The sequence below is a fragment of the Hipposideros armiger genome, unplaced genomic scaffold (assembly GCF_001890085.2).
Source record: "Hipposideros armiger isolate ML-2016 unplaced genomic scaffold, ASM189008v1 scaffold_870, whole genome shotgun sequence".
Lineage (NCBI taxonomy): Eukaryota > Metazoa > Chordata > Mammalia > Chiroptera > Hipposideridae > Hipposideros > Hipposideros armiger.
Genome location: NW_017732220.1, coordinates 458,443 through 478,641, shown reverse-complemented (window position 1 = coordinate 478,641; position 20,199 = coordinate 458,443). Strand labels below are relative to the sequence as shown.

The following is a 20,199-nucleotide window of genomic DNA, read 5'->3' as shown; positions in this document are numbered from 1 at the left end:
CTATTCAATTGAAGCGTGATGCATATACTTGAAGTTGTATTCATACGAACACCCCCAATATATATTACTGAAGGTTGAAGAATAGATTTATTTTGTTCAAACTGAGAAAAATAGGAAATCACAGGGACTTAAAAGAGCACATGATAAGGCATCATTTTTTAAAGCTACATCATCTTTCAATGTGTCTAAACCCTCTTTCATCACCAAACTATTTAACTGTAGATAAGTTGGCACGAAAATTTCTAAACTTATACTCCTCAAAACATGTGTTTTCCTTCAGTTGAAAAAAGAATCACATTCAAACACATCAAATTATACATATTAAATACGTGTAGTTTTTGTGTATCAGTTGTATCTCAATAAAGATGTTAAAATGAAAAAAGAACCACATATATATTTTTTAAATGTTTAGGTTTAGAAATGAATTTTGAAAAATTGAAGAACTTTAGATTTTCCAAGTATAGTTTTATAACAGACGCATAGGAATTTCAATAAAGTTATTTTAAGACAATGAGTAAGCATAGTCTAATTTGGGCATTAGAACTTTTATATTTAGAATTCTATGTCCCAATGATTCAAGATTACCTAATAGTGGTATAGGAAGGTGAGTACATTTATATATATATATATATATATATATATATATATATATATATATATATATATATATATATATTGACTAACCCCACACCTTTTCCAAACTATACAAGACATATAAGAAGTGCAGGTTATCAGGAAACAAGCAGGAAAGAACAAGCCAGTTTTGATATAATCATGTTATCTCTTTAAAATTCAGTAAGAAGAGTCACCCCTGCCCTGATTACTTTCTAACCTAAAACAAAAGGAAAAAAAAATCCCAATTCATCCTATTAGATCCAAATTCATACCAACTAGTGCCTCTTCTAAGTCTCTCTTCCTCCTTATCATATCACATCTTCCCCTCCCCGTCCACCTGATCCCTGCTGATGGGAGATGGTCCAAAAAGGCCCATCCATGTGCCAGCAAGGAAGTAAGGGAGATTGGAAATCTTTGGACAATGAACTATTTACAAATATTTATATAGTCACTAATATATGCCAGGCATTTTTCTAGGTGTTAGGAAAATAGCCATGAATATGACAGAATATATACATTGCTATGAGAAAAGATAGATAACGAATAAACCATGAAATTGCAGATAGTGATATACTTTCTAAAAACAGAGTACAGGGTTGGAGAGTGACTATGGGTACTCAGGGATGGCTTCTCAAATGAGATGGCATTTGGACAAAGAGGTGAATGACAAGAAAGTGAATCGCCAGGCAGAGAAACAGCCGGTACAAGGAAGGGCTCTGCAGCAGATACATACACTTGCCCTACTCCAGAAACAGGTCCTGTGGTTGAAGTATAATGAGCAATGTGGTTGGAGAAGTAGGCAAGGGCAGGTAGCTGGAGGTTAGATTTTAGTCAAAGTGCAACTGGGAGCCTTAGGAAAAAGGCATGAGACGGACATAATTAACAGAGCACTGCCACTGCCCTGTGAAAAATGGAACTATTGCCATCGCTAATTTGCTTTCTTTACTGTGTCCTATTAGGCTGTAAAGTCTCTGAAGGCCAAGCCCAAGGTGAATTTGACATTAACACTATTTGGCACAGTGCAGGCAGGAAATAAATGTAGGCTGACTAAGATTAACAAAAGAAGTAAAGACACAGTTAATATATTAACCTTTCATGGCATCCTCCGTAGCAAGATACCTCCCAAAGCGCAGAGACTGCTTTGCAAATATTGACTCTGACATTATTTAGACTGAAGTAACTAAAACGCTCACATTTTTAAACGGCAGAGCCATCTCCAGTCACATACCCACACAGAAGCTCCAATAGAAACACTTCTTACTTAGTGGTCTCTCTCCTCCGTGCAGTTTTCAAACTCATCTGGCTGCTGATTGTATGAATCTTCCAATACTATCCAACATTAGAACTGTTTTTGTTTTTCTGTTTAATACATGGGAAAGGAGGGGGAAAACAAACCAATTCAAGTAACTTACTCTCCAGTTGTTGAGACATTGCTGACTTGGGATACACAGGCACTGTGGAAAAGAAGCAAAGAGAAAGAAAGTCAGATTAGACGGAGGATCAGAGACTATGAACCAAACTTTCGAAGGGGACCCAAGGCTGAAACTATGAGCCAGGCCCTGGGTGACCCTCACAGGACGTGTCACCATCCCTGACAGATGCTGATTTTCACTTGTTTCTAGAATTACAGACGGTCCTGAGTGTTTATCCCTGAACAGTGTTTTTTTATTTCCATTTTAAAGATGTCCATGACAATTTCACAAGTGACCTTTGAAAACGCTTTCTACTGCTCACCTTACGCCATGGCCATAGTTCAGGGTCTTTCTATTTTCCTCAAATGTTAATGTAATTGCTGTTGACAGCCCCCTGGCTACCAGCTCTACCACTGCCCACTCTCCCCAGCCCAAATCCATCCCCTCCTCACCCGGCCTTCCAGACCTGCAGGCAGAAGCATCTTTCTAAAAGGGCTCTGGACATGCAGAGAGCGCAGCGCGGGGACCGTAGCGAATAGAGGACAAGGAACCAACACTGTTTTCAACATTATTTCTAAGTCATTTTTTTAAACCACCTTTTCTTCCTAAATTCTACAAGATGGAAAATACCTCAAGCTTTATGTTTCATCATACCATCGTCCTTTTGTTGGACATTTCTAAATGTCTTCTACTTTCCCATTTTCTCTAAAGCCTGAATTCCTTTGAAAGTATTAAAAAGCAGTCACTATAAAGTGGAATGGTGAGATTTCAGAACACTGTCCGATTAGCACCCTTCAGAACTTCGCCTCTTACCTATACTCTATGTTCCTATAAACACAGTGAGGGGTGAGGCTGGCAGCTATTGTAATCTTATTGATATCAACACTTGCTCACAGTCTGCCCTCTAGTGCTTAGCTGGCTTCTAAATCAAGGTTTGAAAGTAGCTTAAAAAAAGAGATTTAAAAAAATCTTTAGTGCATGTTAAACTACAGTTTTCCCTAGTTCATCTGTTCTCTCCTTTTTTCTTCCTTGTTTGTAGAAGATGCCTCAAGAAAATAAAAGCTGCTAATGACCAAGATTGATGGTTGCCTTTCAATCACTCCAAACATCCTACTTTACATAGCGCAATTTTCTACAGGTGAACGTATTGCTTTGGAATCATCTGCTGAATTTTTCTTCCATGTACGTGTATATCTTATCTCTCGCAATTCAGAATCTAAGTGCCTCAAGGGATTCTGTGATATTTCACTTTTTTTTTCATTACGCTTCATACCACTACCATAACCATCATACCCAGCATAGTAATCATTATTCCAGAGGTTATCGACAGACACTTAACTCTTTAGTTTCAGAGAACTTCCTTCAGTTAAAGCTGCAGCTCTTTGTCATAGCCACAGGCCACAGCCAAACCCCAGAAAAATCACCTAACATAATGCTATTGTGCACAAGGGAAGCTGATGAGAAGAATCTTAATAAACAAACCAACGAACAAACAAATACCTCCTAACATTTACTGAGGACTTACTATGTTTTAGATACTGCTAAGTGTTTTTTACAAAGATTTTCTCCTTTACTGTTTATAGTAAACCGTGAGGTAGGTGCTATTGTTTTCTTTCCCCTTATTTTCAGATGAAGAAGTGAGAAGTTAAGTAACTTGCCCACAGTCATAAAGCAAAGTAGTAAATGAGCTGGGATTTGAATCAAGAAAGTTTTAGCTCACAGCCTAAGCTCTTAATGGCTACACTAGACTGTCACTCACTCACTCACTAGAAGAAAGACTCATCAGTCATCTTTGCACATGGAGGTCTGCACTTAGGTATTTTACTTTGCTTTTAATCACAGCCATTTCTCCTCTGTCTCACAATGGCTGTTATTCACTGTGGTTCCCAGGTTATATAACCAGCAATAAATCCTTTGCTGCTCTCTGTCTGAAATGGAACAAGCAGTCCCTGCATTTGATGCTTTGTGGCTCACCCTCTGTAAATTCAGCACTGTATAATTAACTCCTATACTCCACTTCTCAATGCAGTTACACAACCTTGGTTTGGGAGCCGGGAGCAATGTGAATAATGACTCGGGGGGAACTAGAAAAGGAAAAAAGAATACACATCTGCTAAGTGCTAAAATCACCCCAAAGCACACATAAGTATAATTAGCTAATTAGTCCCCCATAGTGTCTCAGAGTGAAAAGACATATTTCCTCTCCTCCCTTGTAAACACTTTTGATATGAACTTCTTTTTTGCTTATTAAAGCACACACTGATATCTTTATGTTCCTTTTTTAAGGGTGGGAATGAAAAAAAAAAGATAAGGAAAGAAATGGGACAAGGAAATGACAACAAATAGGACCTGATTCTGAGATTACTAAGTAAATGGTTCTCAAACTCTGTCTAATGTGCATCAGGGATCTTATTCAGTCACAGATTCTGATTCAGGAGGTCCAGGGAAGGGGAAGTTGACATTTTGTATTTCTAGCAAGCTCCCTAGTGATTCTGAAGCTGTTGATTTGTGAAAGACACCATTAGCAAGGCTCTAAATCCCTGTAATGAAAAATTCTTTGACTTCAGTTCCTTAGATATCACAATAGCTATTTGTAAACATTCTAATCTAAGGAATGAAAGTATGATCTGGAAAACTTACGCTAACCTGAGTGAATAAATAAAATACATAAAATTTCCCTCACAGCTTTAAAGAAAAATTACCTGAACCATCATATCAATTTAAAGGGCCTTTCTCAGAATGCAAAATAAATCAATAAAGAAACCAAGTAATTGAATCATGTTCATTTTTGCTAACATATTGATCCTAGCTCAAATTTATGATAAATTTATATTTTTTATGTTTCTTTAATAACCCTTGGATTTTTCTGTATACTTAACATGTCCATACTTTCATATTTTTGTAACAGAATTTCTCTAACATTAACTATTCTGAGAAGAGAACATTTTCCAATGGGAATCAGAAAAGAGAAGGTCTGGTCTTGGCTCTGCAGTTAATTAGCTGAAATCATAGACTGTGAGCCTGGCTGCGCTGGGTTGGTTTCTTCATACAGAAAATGAAAGGCTTGGCTAGTGATCTCTGCTGTTTTCTTTTAGCTCTCAAGCTCATCACCCTAAAGTTTAAATCATTATAAAAGGTTATAATTTCATATTTAGTTTTATGATACAATGTTAGTCATGGTTTATTTGAGACCAAAATGGTTTTGGCCAGGTACCCGTCTACCTCCATAGTTCCCGTGGGATGTGATTAACAATCCACCAAATACAAAGATTTTTAAGGACATTTAATGTCTGAAATAGGAACTGCTTCCACAGCTGTAATTGGTCATGGAGATGATTCTAAGATACTGACAAAAAGGTGATAAGCAAATTAGTTAAAGAAAAAGATAGAGATTTCCTTCATTTACATGTAGCTTGTTTTTTATCCTCTGCAGTTAAGAATGATTTGTTTTTCAGAGCCCTTGACTCTTGACTGATTTGCTAAGCAAATTTCTTTTTTTTTTTAAAGATTTTTATTGGGGAATTGGGGGGATGGGAACAGCGCTGGGGAATTGGGGGGAGGGGAACAGACAAGTTGCTGTTGTTTTGTTCTTCAGTCTAGTTGTGGAGGACCTTGCCTCACTGGCCCAAGTTGGCACCATCATTGCACTCTTCCCAGGCAAGGCAGATCAGTCGCCGGCTTCTGGACGGCTGCTCACTGTGGCTGCTGGCCGCTCACACTGGCTGCTGGCTACACACGGTAGCCCATGGCAACCCACTACCACAGGGGCTGCAGCCTACGCCGTCGCCAGCGACCTCCCAGCAGCCCAGCTCCAGGTTGAGCTGTTGTTCAGCATCTTAGCTGTAGAGGACAGTGTCACTGGCCCTCATATGTGGGATCCGAACCAGGGCCCTCTGGCATCCCAAACCAGTTCTTAACCATTGCGCCACTCGGCTGGCCATAGGCAAACTTCTTACATATGCAATATAAATGCTTGAATATGGAAGAGTTCATTTCCTTCCTACTGTTGATAAAGTATCCAAAACTGAAATAAATATGTTCAAGTGCAGAACTCCAGCATTAAGGTCAATTTCATTACCCAAGCCTACTGTAAGTGTTGATGCAACTAAATTTTCTGTTGGTATGATCATTTAGAATAGATTCTAAGCCTACTTTGAAATATACTCTATGGCATATTTAAATATATTTAGTCTTTATTAGCAAAACCCAAACTACATTTCCGTAAGCTGATTATGCTCAGCAGTGTCAGTCTATGAAATTTGCATGTGATAAAATGCATAGATGCCAGTGGACAAGAGATTCTTTAAAATTAGATCTCTTGGGCCGGCCGAGTGGCTCAGTTGGGTAAGAGCTCGCTCAAGAGTTTGAGCTCTGAGCAACAGCGGTTTGAGTCCAGCCCGAGCTGAGCAGCTACTGAGCTGCCAACAGGTAGTAGGATGGCTCAGCTAAAAAAAAATTAAATAAATAAAAAAAAATTAAAAAAAAATAGATCTCTTGATTTGAAATAAAGAACTTTACATATAAAAAGAAAGAAGTTTCAAATCTACTAAAACCAGACATCTTGAAAAAGCTTGTGTTCTCTTTTTCTGTATGTTTTCTCTTCTGTGGTGTATAAAATCCTACCTGTAAAAAAAATATTATTGTTTTAAATAGGAACCATCAGGTCTAACAGAATTGTCCTTTTTCTCTAGAAGATAATACTTACATTTACTCAATTTTTAATGAGTAAGGGTTTAAAAGACAATTATATGATGCTTATTTAACTAAGCCTAGGATAAAGATCATGTAAGTAATCATTAAAATGGCATGAAACTTGTAATTTGTCCGTTTAACAGAATACAGTATTTTTGGTATCATCTTTAAATACTAAACGTTGATAAGTAGCATTAACATTATAAAATGACTATAACATTATTTCCTTGTAATTGTATAATGGATTTCTAAATTAAATTTTCATGATTTTAGTTCATTCTTTACAGTGTCATACATTAAAAAATATACTCAAGGGCCGGCCGAGTGGCGCGATGGTTAAGAACTGGCTTGGGATGCCAGAGGGCCCCGGTTCGGATCCCACATATGAGAGCCAGTGACACTGCCCTCCAAAGCTAAGATGCTGAACAACAGTTCAACCTGGAGCTGGGCTGCCGTGAGTCGCCGGCCAAGGCGTAGGCTGCAGCCCCTGCTGCAGTGGGTTGCCATGGGCTACCGTGTGCAGCCAGCAGCCAGCAGCCATCGTGAGCAGCCAGCAGCCACAGTGAGCGGCCATCCAGAAGCCGGTGACTGATCTGCTTCGCCCGGAAAGAGTGCAATGATGGTGCCAACTTGGGCCAGTGAAGCAACGTCCTCCACAGCTGGACTGAACAGCGGGAGGAGAGCTGCTTGTCTGTTCCCCTTTCCCCAATCCCCCACATTGGTTCCCTCCCCCCAATTCCCCAATAAAAAAATTAAAAAATATATATATATACTCAATCCTCAATATTTATTCACTTTGCTTTAGCTTTTAGCTCTGATTACCATATACAGAAATTTAATGTAGTATTTATAGATATTTAGACTTTGACAAAAATTGCATCACCCTTTTGTGGTGGTATTACAGATAATTTGGATAAAAAAGTCTTATATTTTGGTTTTAAATTATATACTATGTATATAATACTAGAATATATCATGAAAACTTGCTACATGTATGACTCAGTAGGACAAATTTTTATCTTCGTATTTTTTGAGGTTCGTACCTTCTAATAGAGCCCATCAAAATACTCAGCTTTTGTACAGCTTCTTTCAAGTTGTAACAGTTTTCAATTTTACATATTTAGCATGTTTTGCATGAAAAGAAATTCAGTTTCCTTAGTTTTTAGACTATGGTCTTTATAAAGCAAAATTACAAAATGAAATGAATAGTTCACTATATATATACTGCACTCATTTACAGATGAGGAAATTGAGGTTCAGAGAGGTTTAGTATCTCACTCAGGTTTACAAAGCTCTGATCCTATCTCATGTAATCTGGCTTTAGAGTGCATCCTTAACAAGGACATAATCCTTATCCTCAAATAGTGATGCTTTTCACATAAATCCATGGCTATACATCAGGTTATTTTCTTAAAATTAGAACAGATTACTAAAAGTACTTTTTTTTGTGTTTAAATGGAATTTTCTTCTTTTCAAAATTTATACATTCCAAAAAACTTTTTATCATGTAGATTTTCATGTTTATTAGTATAAAATTGCATGAAATGTTCTCTAATATTTTAAAAACTATTGTATCTCTTACAGCAAACTTCAATTCTGATTATTAGTACTGTTCTGCTTTCTTCATAAGTTTATCAGGAGGTTATCTATTTTATAATTTGCATTTTTATTCCCAAATAACCATAAATTATGACAAATTCAACATCAGTCATGCCCTTTTCTCTGTTTTCTTTTATTATTAAGTACTTTTTGGTTTCCAAGAGTTTGCTTTTTTTCCTTTTTATAAGTTCTTATTCTGAATGTGTGGATCATTTATTTTCAGTTTTCTTAAGAAGGTGAAATTACCTCTAAAAATGAGAACGGGAAAGCAGAGGGAGATCAGTGCAGGTGCTAGAAGACAGGTGTTAGGCAGTCAAGGAGGCACCATTCGGACGCCAGGTGAGCTGGTTAGAGCCCAATGAACAAGGCTAGCTATAGGTTTGCAGCCACTGAAACACATATTTAGGATTTTGATAAAGCACAGGAAAGGTTGTAGGTATACAGGCTGTATGTATAAGCCAGTAATTTATAAGGAAGAAGGAATTCAAGGGTTGCAGTGTGAAGGGATAGGATGAGGATGGGATCTGACCCTGGCCATAAGGAACGTGAGATAGCGTAGGTGAGGTGGGAGCTGGCAGAGATGAGGAGTAATAGAAAGTGGCGACTAAAAAATCCTAGTCCCAGGGGAAATAGCCATAGAAATAAAAACCCAGACGTGCAGACACTGAAGACTCAGACAAACAGAAGGAGCAATAGTAACAGATCCTGACTAGAGCTGATTGGATGCCAGGCAAAAGAATTCAGACAATAGCAGGCTGAATGTGGCACAGAACAACACCTACAGCAAAAGTTGTTTTGATGCCAATCTAAGCAATTGAGGTAGGGGCTCCTTTGCTGGGATTCTAGTCTAGACTATGAAAGAGGCCAGTGTATGGACCTCTGAGCCAAGACTGTTCTTCACCTTATGTTTGCAGGTTCATGTTTATTTTGCAGCAATCTTACTAAGGGTTTGGCATAACCTGTCCTCCCCTTTCATTTCCTTAATCACCTCAAGGGGCAGGTAATCTCTAATGAGCATCTGGAAAACAATGACACCTACTGTTTGAGCTACTGTAGCTGCAATAAACTTGCCGCATGGGACAACAGCGGCAGGTGTAGATTTGTAGCTACGATTTCTTTCCTTTAAAAAAAAAAGAATAAATGGCTCTGTGCTGAGTTAGGTTAGGTTAAAGAAGTACTGAAAGTAGAGAAGACCTAGTTCTTATTACAGAAGATATTTAATCCAGAATGAGACTATGAGTGCATGTCTATTCATAACAGCCTTACTTTACAACAGAAAAGATTGAAGGCAAGTGACTGTACAGTAGACTAAAATGTGGTTCTCCCATGACTGTTAAGAGAGAATGAAGATGATCTAGCAATCCCCCTTCTGGGTATATACCCCAAAAATCTGTAAACATTTATCTGTAAAGATGTATATGCTTTGATAGTCATTGCAGCTTTATTTATGGTGGCCAAGACATGAAAACCACCCAAGTGTCCTTCAGTAGATGGTTGGATAAAGAAGGTGTTGTACATATATACAATGGAATACTACTCTGCCATAAGAAAAGATGAAATAGTGGCATTTGCAACAACATGGATGGATCTTGAGATTATTATGTTAAGCGAAATAAGTCAGACAGAAAAAAATCAAGAATTGTATGATTTCACTCATATGTGGGATATAAAATTGAAAGCAACAAACAGACACAAGGAACAAACAAAAACTCACAGACATGGAAAACAGTTTAGTGGTACCAGAGGGGTAAGGGGGGAAGAGGGGAGGTAGAAAAAGGTAGAGAGGGTCAAACATATGGTGATGGGAAGAGATTTGACTTTAGGTGGTGAACACACAATGCAATATACAGATGATGTATTATAGAATTGTATACTTGAAGCCTATATAATTTTATTGACCAATCTCACCCCAATAAATTTAATATAAATAAATAAATAAATAAATAAATAAATAAATAAATAAATAAAGAGACTTGCAATCACAGAAATGGAAATTCTATCAGGTGAAAAGTGGAGCAAGGTAACAATTGAAATGATCTCTCTGGTCCCCTCTCCTGCATTACACCCCATGTTCCCCTAGCCACAGGAAGGTCCTGGAATGTCCAGTGGTGCACTGCAGCCTCTCCGCATGGTGTCCACCTTTATCCTCTACCCAAACACAGACTCTGTCTCCACTACAATAGCTGGAAGCTTGTCTGACCTCTGTATATGAGTTCCTTTATGAATCATCTACCCTACTTCCTCTGAAACTGGAGCCCTGCTTTGCTGTTATTTTCTCTCTCTTTTGATCTGGTCTCCCTGAAGACTGCCAATGCCAGGCTTGCAGTCACTGAGTTTTGCTGTTTTAACTCATGCTGGACCTTTCAGAATAAGCCACCAAACTGAATATCCCACCACTGGCCAGCTGCCCCATGCCCTCTGCCGGGCAGCTTGTGGCTAGATCCATTTCTGGGGAGTTCCCATCTCAGCTGATGTGTCTCATCTCTTGATTGGGCCTTTCCTCTCACGCCCTGAAAAACCTGACCTATCAACACTGTCAAAATACAATATATAACATTCAATATTAAATATTCCTTGTCAGGGAAGATATCATTTTGTAACTTCCAATCACTTTTTACTCTTCAAAAAGGCACAGTAAATATTATTTTGGATTTAAAAGAGCCAGTTTAGTTTTTCATCATGTTAACAAATCATTATGAAATCAATGAGTCTTACAATAACTTCCCTTTTGGAGCATTGCAAGAAAAGAATCTTAAATAATAAAGTGTGAGTGTGTGGCAGGGGGGAGGAATGAAAGACAAGAAAACTACAGAAATTTATTTAAATATATTTAAAATACAATATTTACACATTCATTTGCTCTTCCTAGAGGTAGTGCCAAGAAAGTGCAATAATTTATAAATTAAATTATCAATGGACATGTTATATTTCTAGTCTAAAAACTATAAGAACTTAATAATAATCAACAATCCTGTTTTCTTTCTTCTACTTAAATTCTGTATGTTAGAAAAGTCAATCTCAACCACCCATGCAAATAATTTGAAAAAGAAAAGGTTCATGTTTTACCAATATATTCTCCCTGCTTCGTGTCAAGTGGGTAGTAAAAAAACATTTAATTAACTTGTACCAACCTAATTCTTACATAATTTCTGAAACTATCATATAACGTTATTCAGAAAAAGACACTACATGTAAAAATTTAATTTCAGATCAAATAATAATTTTTGCATTTATGAAATAGTTCTACTTAGTTTAAATTTCCCTCATGTGAAAAGAATGCCTGCTGGTAACTTTTCCTTTTTTTCAACTTTACCTCTACCATAAACGTGGGCTACTATGCATATTCATTCTTTTTCATACTTTTATCATATTTTAGCTTTTAACTCTTAACACTAAAAGGTCAAATGGCTTCTATCAAGAGTTCAGTAATATGTTAATTATATTAATTACATTTTTAACTTTTATTTTGCAAGTACAGAATTTCTTTTTCAAGACTATATTATCAGTCTAGGTAATTACAAAAATTATTACACTGTAAAACACAATTATGTGTCTTTGAAGACTTATCACTTACAAACCCATTTCCCCATCTGCTTTTTCCAGTAGTGGTAAAAAAAAAAATTCAATACTATGCAAAACACAGGGTGATGTTACCCAGAGTAATAAAAATAAGATATTCAGAGAACTAATAGTTCTCATTAGATGGCAAGATCCTGTGCTGTAATCTTCTGTATTGTGTAAAACTTAATTTCCATTAATATATGATAATCATTTGTTTGATATTGTGTGTATTTACATAATGAATACCAGAGTCACCATGTGCTCAGCAACAATATTCTCATGTGTTTACAGTAACTGCACAATTGAGATAGCCAATGAACCAGAATATGCTGATTGGGTTGGCAGGAAACCAGGATGAATCAAATGAACCACCATGTTGTCTTAAACTGAAACCTCAAATGTTCCCTCTCTAGCCACAAAGCGATTACGCAATATGCTTCAACTCGCTGAAGGCCAGAACACTACTGAAAAGCAGTTACTTGGCTAAGCCTGGAGACCTATGACACATTTCTGAACTACTACTGGTGGTTGAACTAAAGTCTAAATCTATCTTTGGGACTATTGCAACAAATCGGCTTCAAAAACACACAAACAAATTATGTACAACAATCCTGACGTTTCCTTTACAAACGTAGATTTCAAAATTGAGAAAAGATTAAAAAAAAATTCAGCAATTTTAACTTTAATTCATATGGTCATATTATTATCAAATATATTTTCTAAGCCTTTAATGTGGGTAGGCAGTGAGGAAAGAAATGTTATAAGAAAAACTTGGTTCTATGTTATCTCTAAATTGGATGGTTCACTGAAAATCACATGAATACAGCAAACGTTTAAGTCTGGAGAGAGGTGATCTCCTCTAACCTCTACTTTGAATTCTGTATACTTACCTGTTTTTAATAGTTGCTATTCTGGCTTTATAAGCTTTAGAAAATAATACTAAAGTCCATGAACTTGCTGAGCATTTAGCGTCACACTTCACTACTATACAGAAAATGATCTATCATAACCTAAGGTTTTTTCCACAAGTGCGACTTGCTCACACCCCTCATCGGCCTGTATAGACGTATAGAATATTTTAAAATTTACTTACAGCCTAATCATCAGGCACTTTTTGAAGTTAAAATGGCTACCTGGACATTTGTGAATTTAAAAGAAAATATCTTATTTTAATCTTTTTGACTATATTAAATTTTGTTTTAAGATTTCTTAAACCAAAGAGAAGAAAAACAAAGCATGAACAACAACGTGGTAAGGGGTCCTAATAAGCTTAGTCTGACCACAGGGTAGAATATTCTATTAAAAAGAATTAAAATGGGCAAAATACCCCCAAAGAAGTCTTCACCCTCCTCCATTCCCTGTAATAGACCAACAAAAATAAAATAAAAACCTCAAATAGAAAGGCGATACAGGTCTTTCATCTTCCTGTGAACTAAAAAGAAAATAAATTTTGAATATCATTTCTGTTAATATTATAACATGTCCATTTTACTAAAACTGTTCTACCTGTCACAAATTTTGTTTTGACACATTAAAGCTAATCTCATGATGAAGTAACTTTAGGAAAACACACTCTACTTTGGACCTAACTAAAGCCTATTATTTCTTCAAGGGAGACCATCAAGGGAGGTTACTTTCAAGATTAGCCTAAGGCAAAAATAATTCACACCTTACTTTCAAGAGGAAGCTTTTTATTACCTTATTCTACAAGCCCAATCCAAGTATTCATATATTACACAGAAACCCTTAAAATGATTACATACTCAATTATCTCAATAAAGCTCATTACAGCTCATTAACATGATGATGAAAGGAAGAAACAGCCCTCCACATATGCCTGTTAAGTGTGAGTCACTTCAGGAAAGATGCCCTAACAGTGAAAAGTGCATCAGTAAACAACACTAGCTCCCTTTGTTTTCTGTAGTTAACAAGTATAGGTAATTTGAAAGGACATAGATGATATCATAAAAATGGTGTAAGTTCCTCAAACAACAGAGAAGTGATATGAAGCTTAATATAAAAGTATTTAATTTCAAAGAATGTAAAATACACACAATAAAATTTTTTCCTTTCTTTAACTTTTTTTTTTTTCTTTTCCTTCTGTAAATGAGCTCAAAACAAAGAATGAGTCTCTCCCCACTTAGTGCCTGCAGTGGTCTTAGAACTTTTTTGGATTATGTGCTCATATAAAATTAGCGTTTAAGCAGTCACTTGCCTCAATATATGATAAATATCTATCTATATTATGTGAATCATTAAATATAAACATTCTGTGAAGTATTAAATAAAATTTAAAAAGAAGCTCTAATATTTTCTTCTTGTACCCCTATTTTTAATCTTGTATGCCACCTTTGGGGATACAACTAGTTAACTTCAGCATTCTTTCTCTCACATTTTACAACTTTCTTAAGCATCAATAGAGAAAAGTTTGCTTCAATGGGTAATATTACACCAGAGATCACCAAATCTTATTACATTTATTCACACACACACACACCCCTTCCATCCTTCCCCCCCACCCCTGGAAGTTGAAAAAGGTCTTAAAATTTTAGATGGAAAATGGCAAATAAAATATGAGATACTATTTTTCATTCTCTTATGATTTTAGTTTCTCATTTCAATATGGCTTAGCTATTCTGATGCTTATGTTGCCAAAGTTTGTATTTTTGTAGCTGTGCCAATTCTTCCTAAGTGAAGGGTGAGTAGTGGATCAGCTTTATTGTCCACGCTGATGTAGATGGGCTGAGGCAAAGCTTGTCGTTATGCAGGACTGAAGAGGCAGAGGTGACAACACCTGAGATAGTATGTCTTGGTGTCGTGGGAAGAAAGCACCTGGGTTGGTACTATTACAGGAAGTAACTACTTAAACTGATAAAGGTTACACATTGGACTTCAAAATATTCCTTGAAAGTACTTAACAAATTGTAAAAGTGTTAGAATTAAGTTTATTTTCTAATCAAGGACTCAATGTCAAAAAGTACTAATTATGACCAATATTATGCAAAAGGCTGCAACTAAAAACCTATAATGATTTTATTATAGGAAAACGCCTCCTCCCTGTGTTATACAGTGGGAACTGTACTAAATACTTCTTTGCCCAGAACAGATCCTTAACTCTAACATGCAACAAATTATAATGAAAATTAACAAGGGTACTTTAGTGAACATTCAATTATCACTACTTTTGGTTTTCTTAGAGTTTAGAAGTGCTTCTGGGAGATGATTTCGATGGCGCAAGGTTCTGAACAGGGCTGTTGGTGTGTTTTGGCTGCTGTGTGCTAAATCTCTTTGTGGCAATAGAGACCATCAAAACCAACCAGTCCTTTCTGCCTTTACTCCTTCTCTCCCTCACACATTTATTTATCAGCCAGGTACTACGAGGCACTCTACATTAATTATCTCACATTAATACTCAGAAAAACCTTCCCTGGTACTTGCTCCTCACTTGAGGAACGCAGGCTCAGTGGGCACATAACTTATCCAGGTCACACAGCTAGTGATGTGGAAATTGCTGTACTACATGTTATTCCATTTACTGTTTCCTGTCATCCCTTCAATTTTAACCTATCAAAACATGGCGGGATGAATTGGTCAGTGAAGAACTTTCATGCGATGGTTAGTCTGCATTCCAGCAGCCCTCAAGATTGTGTGTCCATGTCATACTTTTGATTATAGCAACTCTACACTGACCTTAGTCAAAGTCCATTTGCAAGACATTATACCTGATAGAACACGTAAAGTGATTAATTCATTAAAACATACTGGCAGTATGTCAAGAATGTCTCTTGATAGAAACACAAGTTTTTAATCATAAGCAAATATTTTTCAGGCTGCATTTGCACGATGTAAATTTGTCAACGAAAGACAAAAATCACTGATTCCTAATTTGGATATGTCTCCGAATTTTGACTAGTTTTATGTGTTCCAACAAAGAAAATGTAAGCACTAAAATTTAAATAAAATGAAACAGACTGAGAATTAGATTTACTCAATCAGCAGCAGTCAATAGGGAAGCAATTCATGCACATTACCCGAGAATAACAATACAATTAGAAAAGAAAATAAAGATAAATAAATCAATTTTGATAGTTAATTAGCATATTCCTCTTTTCCCTTTCATAAAAGTAACCTTGCCTGGGGTTTAGTAATGTAATCTTGACAAAGGTATAAATTTTGAAACAACTAAAGCATTGATTTCAAAGTGATTAAATCAATTAATTCTAAAAATAAATTTAATGCAGCGATTTTTAAAGACAATTTTAAGGAAAATAACCAAGGACAATTCTTCCAAATAGAACTGAGAAAATAAACTTTTGCACAAAATTTACATATCAGAATGCAAAACATTTGAAAAGATCACCAGTTCTACATCTATGCAACATAGATGTCCTATTATTACAGGCCCCCCTCCCCCAGACATCTATTTTATAGAGACCATTTATGCCTTATGGTTTTGTGTCACTCTCAGGCATGTCCAATGATATTAAATGAGTTATGCTTTCTGTCAAAATTTTAAACTGAAAATTAATTGATTCATTTAAAAATTATAAAAGCACATGTAGGGGCCAGCTGAGTGGCACACTGGTTAAGAGCTGGCTTGGGATGCCAGCTCTGAGCAGCAGGGCCCTGGTTTGGATCCCACATGAGTCAGGGCCAGTGACACTGCCCTCTACAGCTAAGATGGTGAGCAGCAGCTCGACCTGGAGATGGGCTGCTGTGGGTCACCGGCGACGACGTAGGCTGCAGTGAAGTTGCAGTGGGCTACCATAAGCTACCATGTGTGGCTGGCAGCCAGCATGAGCTGCTAAAAGCCGCCATGAGCAGCCATCCAGAGGCCGGCGACCGATCAGCCTCAGCAGGGAAGAGCGCAATGATAATAACAACATGGGCCAGTGAAGTGACGTCCTCCACAACTAGACTGAAGAACAAAAGGACAGCAATTTGCCTGTTCCCCTTCCCCCCAATTCCCCAGCGCTGTTTCCCTCCCCCAATCCCCCAATTAAAAAAAAAATCTTAAAAAAATAAAGTTAGCACATGTAATGTGAATGAAAGGGAAAGTATGTCATGAAATTAAGCCAATGACAAACTAACAACTTGGAATTCATTCAATTTCTTCCTTGGTTACTAGTATAAACGCCATGTTTTAATTATTTCCTGTTTTCTGACTCAGAAAGCCAATTAGTTTGCCTTTATTATTTTTTTTAAATTGAAACATATATTGAGAGATTTGGGCAATCAACTCCTGAGTGTAAAGGATCAGGTGCTTAATGTTCTCAGACATGTGGTATTATATTCTCTCAAAACTGTAGGAAGAACATTTATCAAATAGACCCAAGTAATAGCCCAAATCTAAGAAGCTATAAATGAGAATGACAATAACATATATATTAGAGTTTTAGCAGGGTTCTAACGTACTATTTCATATGGTGCAACATTGGTAAATGCAGATAAATGAATGACACCTAGACTTACCATCTTCATGAGTTGTACTAATTTCTAAGCTGAAACCACCAAATTCAATGCCTATCAATTTAATTATATAGCAGCTAATTGAAATCATGAAAAGCATGGTGTTTTCTATGTCTAAGAAAAATCAAATACTGTTGGGAGAATTCCCAGAGTGGGGCATTCACACTGGACATTCAATTACTGGATCAAACCATCATTCCATTCAATTCCTTTTTGAAAGGTTCCAATCAGTCCAATTTTCTAATTGGTTAATGTGGCTAGCTACCAAAAAATTAACATAATCTGCATATTTAGCTACACACTTTCAAAACATTTTCAAGTGATTTGAGCTACTAGTGATAGTTTGTAAGTGTTCCTTGAGGATAGAAATATGGGTAAATGCTAAGGATTAGGTTCCATTCATTGAAAAAACCAGGAAAACCATCTATGGGGCCTTAAAAAGAAAAACAAAGAGCAAAAGGGAGAGAGGAAGTGAGGGACAAGTGAAAGGAGAAAATTAAAAGTAAACATTTGTATGGAATTCAGGTTTTTTTCCTCATGTTGCAGTCAAATGTGCTAAGAAGAATTTTGTTAGATGAATTTTTCTTAGAGAATGACCAGGTGAGTGAAGTTAGCACATTTTTCTTTCCTTCCTTCCTCTACAAAACATCAAGTGCCACACTTACTTGAGCATTTGGATTTATTCACAGCCTCAGGCACTGGCCACATCCCTCTCCAACTGTGTGTGCTGCTTGCTCAGGTTTTTGGCTTGGCTCCATTCAGTAACATGGGGAAAAAATAATCCCCCTGATCTTTTTGAAAAACAAATGTAAAAGTTTTCAGATCAGTTCACAGCTAAGTGTTTGCAGCTGTAATTTGGGGGGACGTTTTTGTAGATGTATCTATACTTCTTTATTGTAAACCCTAGCAGTTTCCTTTTGTTTTGTTTTATTTTTACCATTTTATTATTTGTATATTGTGACTAAAAATGCAACACTAGCCAATAAAAATAAAAACAAACTATTGAAGTTCAAGAGTAAATCGATTTTCCTGACCAAAGGGTAAAAGCAAGAGCTGAAGCTGTTAATATTCACAGGACATGAGTTTTTTAGCCAACACTAAGAGGCATTATTTTAGAGGCAAAACAAACAGGCAAAACTAAAAGACTTCTAAAAATCTAGAACTATTTTCCCCAGTAAGATAGGGAAATATTTCTACCACTTTCTTGACCGCCTAGTGGAGATTTGAAATACAGTGATACCTTGGATTGCGAGTAATGTGGTTTGCGAGTGTTCTGCAGGACAAGCAAACATTTCTAATACGGTGCTATTTATATACCTACATTTTAACTTGGTAAATGAGTGACGTCTTGCAATACGAGTACTGTTGTTTGTTTCTGGAATGAATTATTCTCGCAAACCAAGGTATCACTGTATAGTTATGGGTTGAATTGTATCCCCTCAAGAAGATATATTGAATCCCTAATGCCCAGTACCTCAGAATGTGTCCTCATTTGGAGACAGGGTCTTTACAGAGGTGATCAAATTAAAATGAAGTCATTAAGAGTGGGCAGTATGATTGGCATCCTTATAAAAAGGGAAAATTTGGACACAGGGACAGACATGCATAGAGGAAAACTGCCATGTGAATATTGGAGTTGTGCTGCCACAGGCCAAGAAAGTACCAGAAGCTAAGAGAAAGGCCCAAAACATAGAATTCTCCAGCACCTTCAAAGGAAGCATGGCTCTGCCAACACATTGATTTGGGACTTCTGGCCTCCAGAACAGTGAGACAATCAGTTTCTGCTGTCCTAAGCACCCCCTTTGTGGTATTTTATTCCAGCAGCCGTAGGAAACACATATCTGCTAAAAAAAAAAAATAAAATCATTTTTCCCCCCTAAACTCAGAAATAAGAACCTGCTTAACAAAGGTGTCTTCATCGTACAAAAAGGTCGTGCTCTGAAAATTCATTTGTAGGAATGTTACGACTAGAATGGACTTCCCATACTGTCATGGGGATTTGATTTTCAGGCCTGTGCTAACCTCTCATTCAAATGAACTATCCACAATTAGTCCAGATACAATATTTATAAAAACTTTTGGCCATGATCCAGTTAGAAAGAGATTTTATATCATGAGAGGACACATACACACAAAATGGACACACATTTCATGAAATTATTCTTACTTTGCATATATTTTATTTTGTTATATTTCACTTATGTAAAATTATATAAAATACTGGTCACAACTTGCTAAATTGGCTTTATGACCACTAGCAGGTCAGGACCCACACTGAAAAATACTATTCTAAAACACAATGCCAAAAAACACTTCTCCCTTGCTTGATGTATATCATGCATACTCAATGAATGTAGTTGAATTAAGATCCCACAGGACAGACAGAAAACACTCTTTCCTTTTCTGCCCCGCTGCCACAATCAGCTCTGGGCCCAACAAAATCTGGGCCCAGATTTTGTTGGGTGTGGAAGGCAGAGAAAAGCACTGAAGTGGGTCCAGATTTGCCCAGCAGGGGGCATGAGGATGTAGTTCTGGAAGGCCATGTGTAGCTGATAGGGTCTCTTGTTTATATTTTATCTGTGTGTGTGTGTGTGTGTGTGTAGTAAATTATTTATTTTCCTTCAGTTTGATTTTTAAAAAAAATTAGCTTCAGGTGTACAAAACAATGTAATAATCAGACATTTACACCCCTCACAAAGTGATAATCCCCCGGCCCCAATCTACTACCCCTCTGACATCATATATAGCTGTTACAATTCCATTGACCCCATTCCCTGTGCTGTACTCAACATCCCGCTACTATATATATATATATATATATATATATATATATATATATATATATATATAT

At 36.7% G+C, this 20,199-nt stretch overlaps 1 protein-coding gene across 6 annotated transcripts in view; it reads right to left on the bottom strand.

The window, feature by feature from the left end:
• FAM13A (family with sequence similarity 13 member A) overlaps positions 1-20,199 on the bottom strand; it is a 281,449-nt gene that overhangs the window by 61,617 nt on the left and 199,633 nt on the right. For all 6 annotated transcript variants that reach the window (XM_019629843.1, XM_019629842.1, XM_019629841.1 and 3 more), the window contains one exon: positions 2,028-2,069. In XM_019629843.1, coding sequence (XP_019485388.1) covers positions 2,028-2,069 — 42 coding nt within the window. The remainder of the gene's footprint in view (positions 1-2,027; positions 2,070-20,199) is intronic.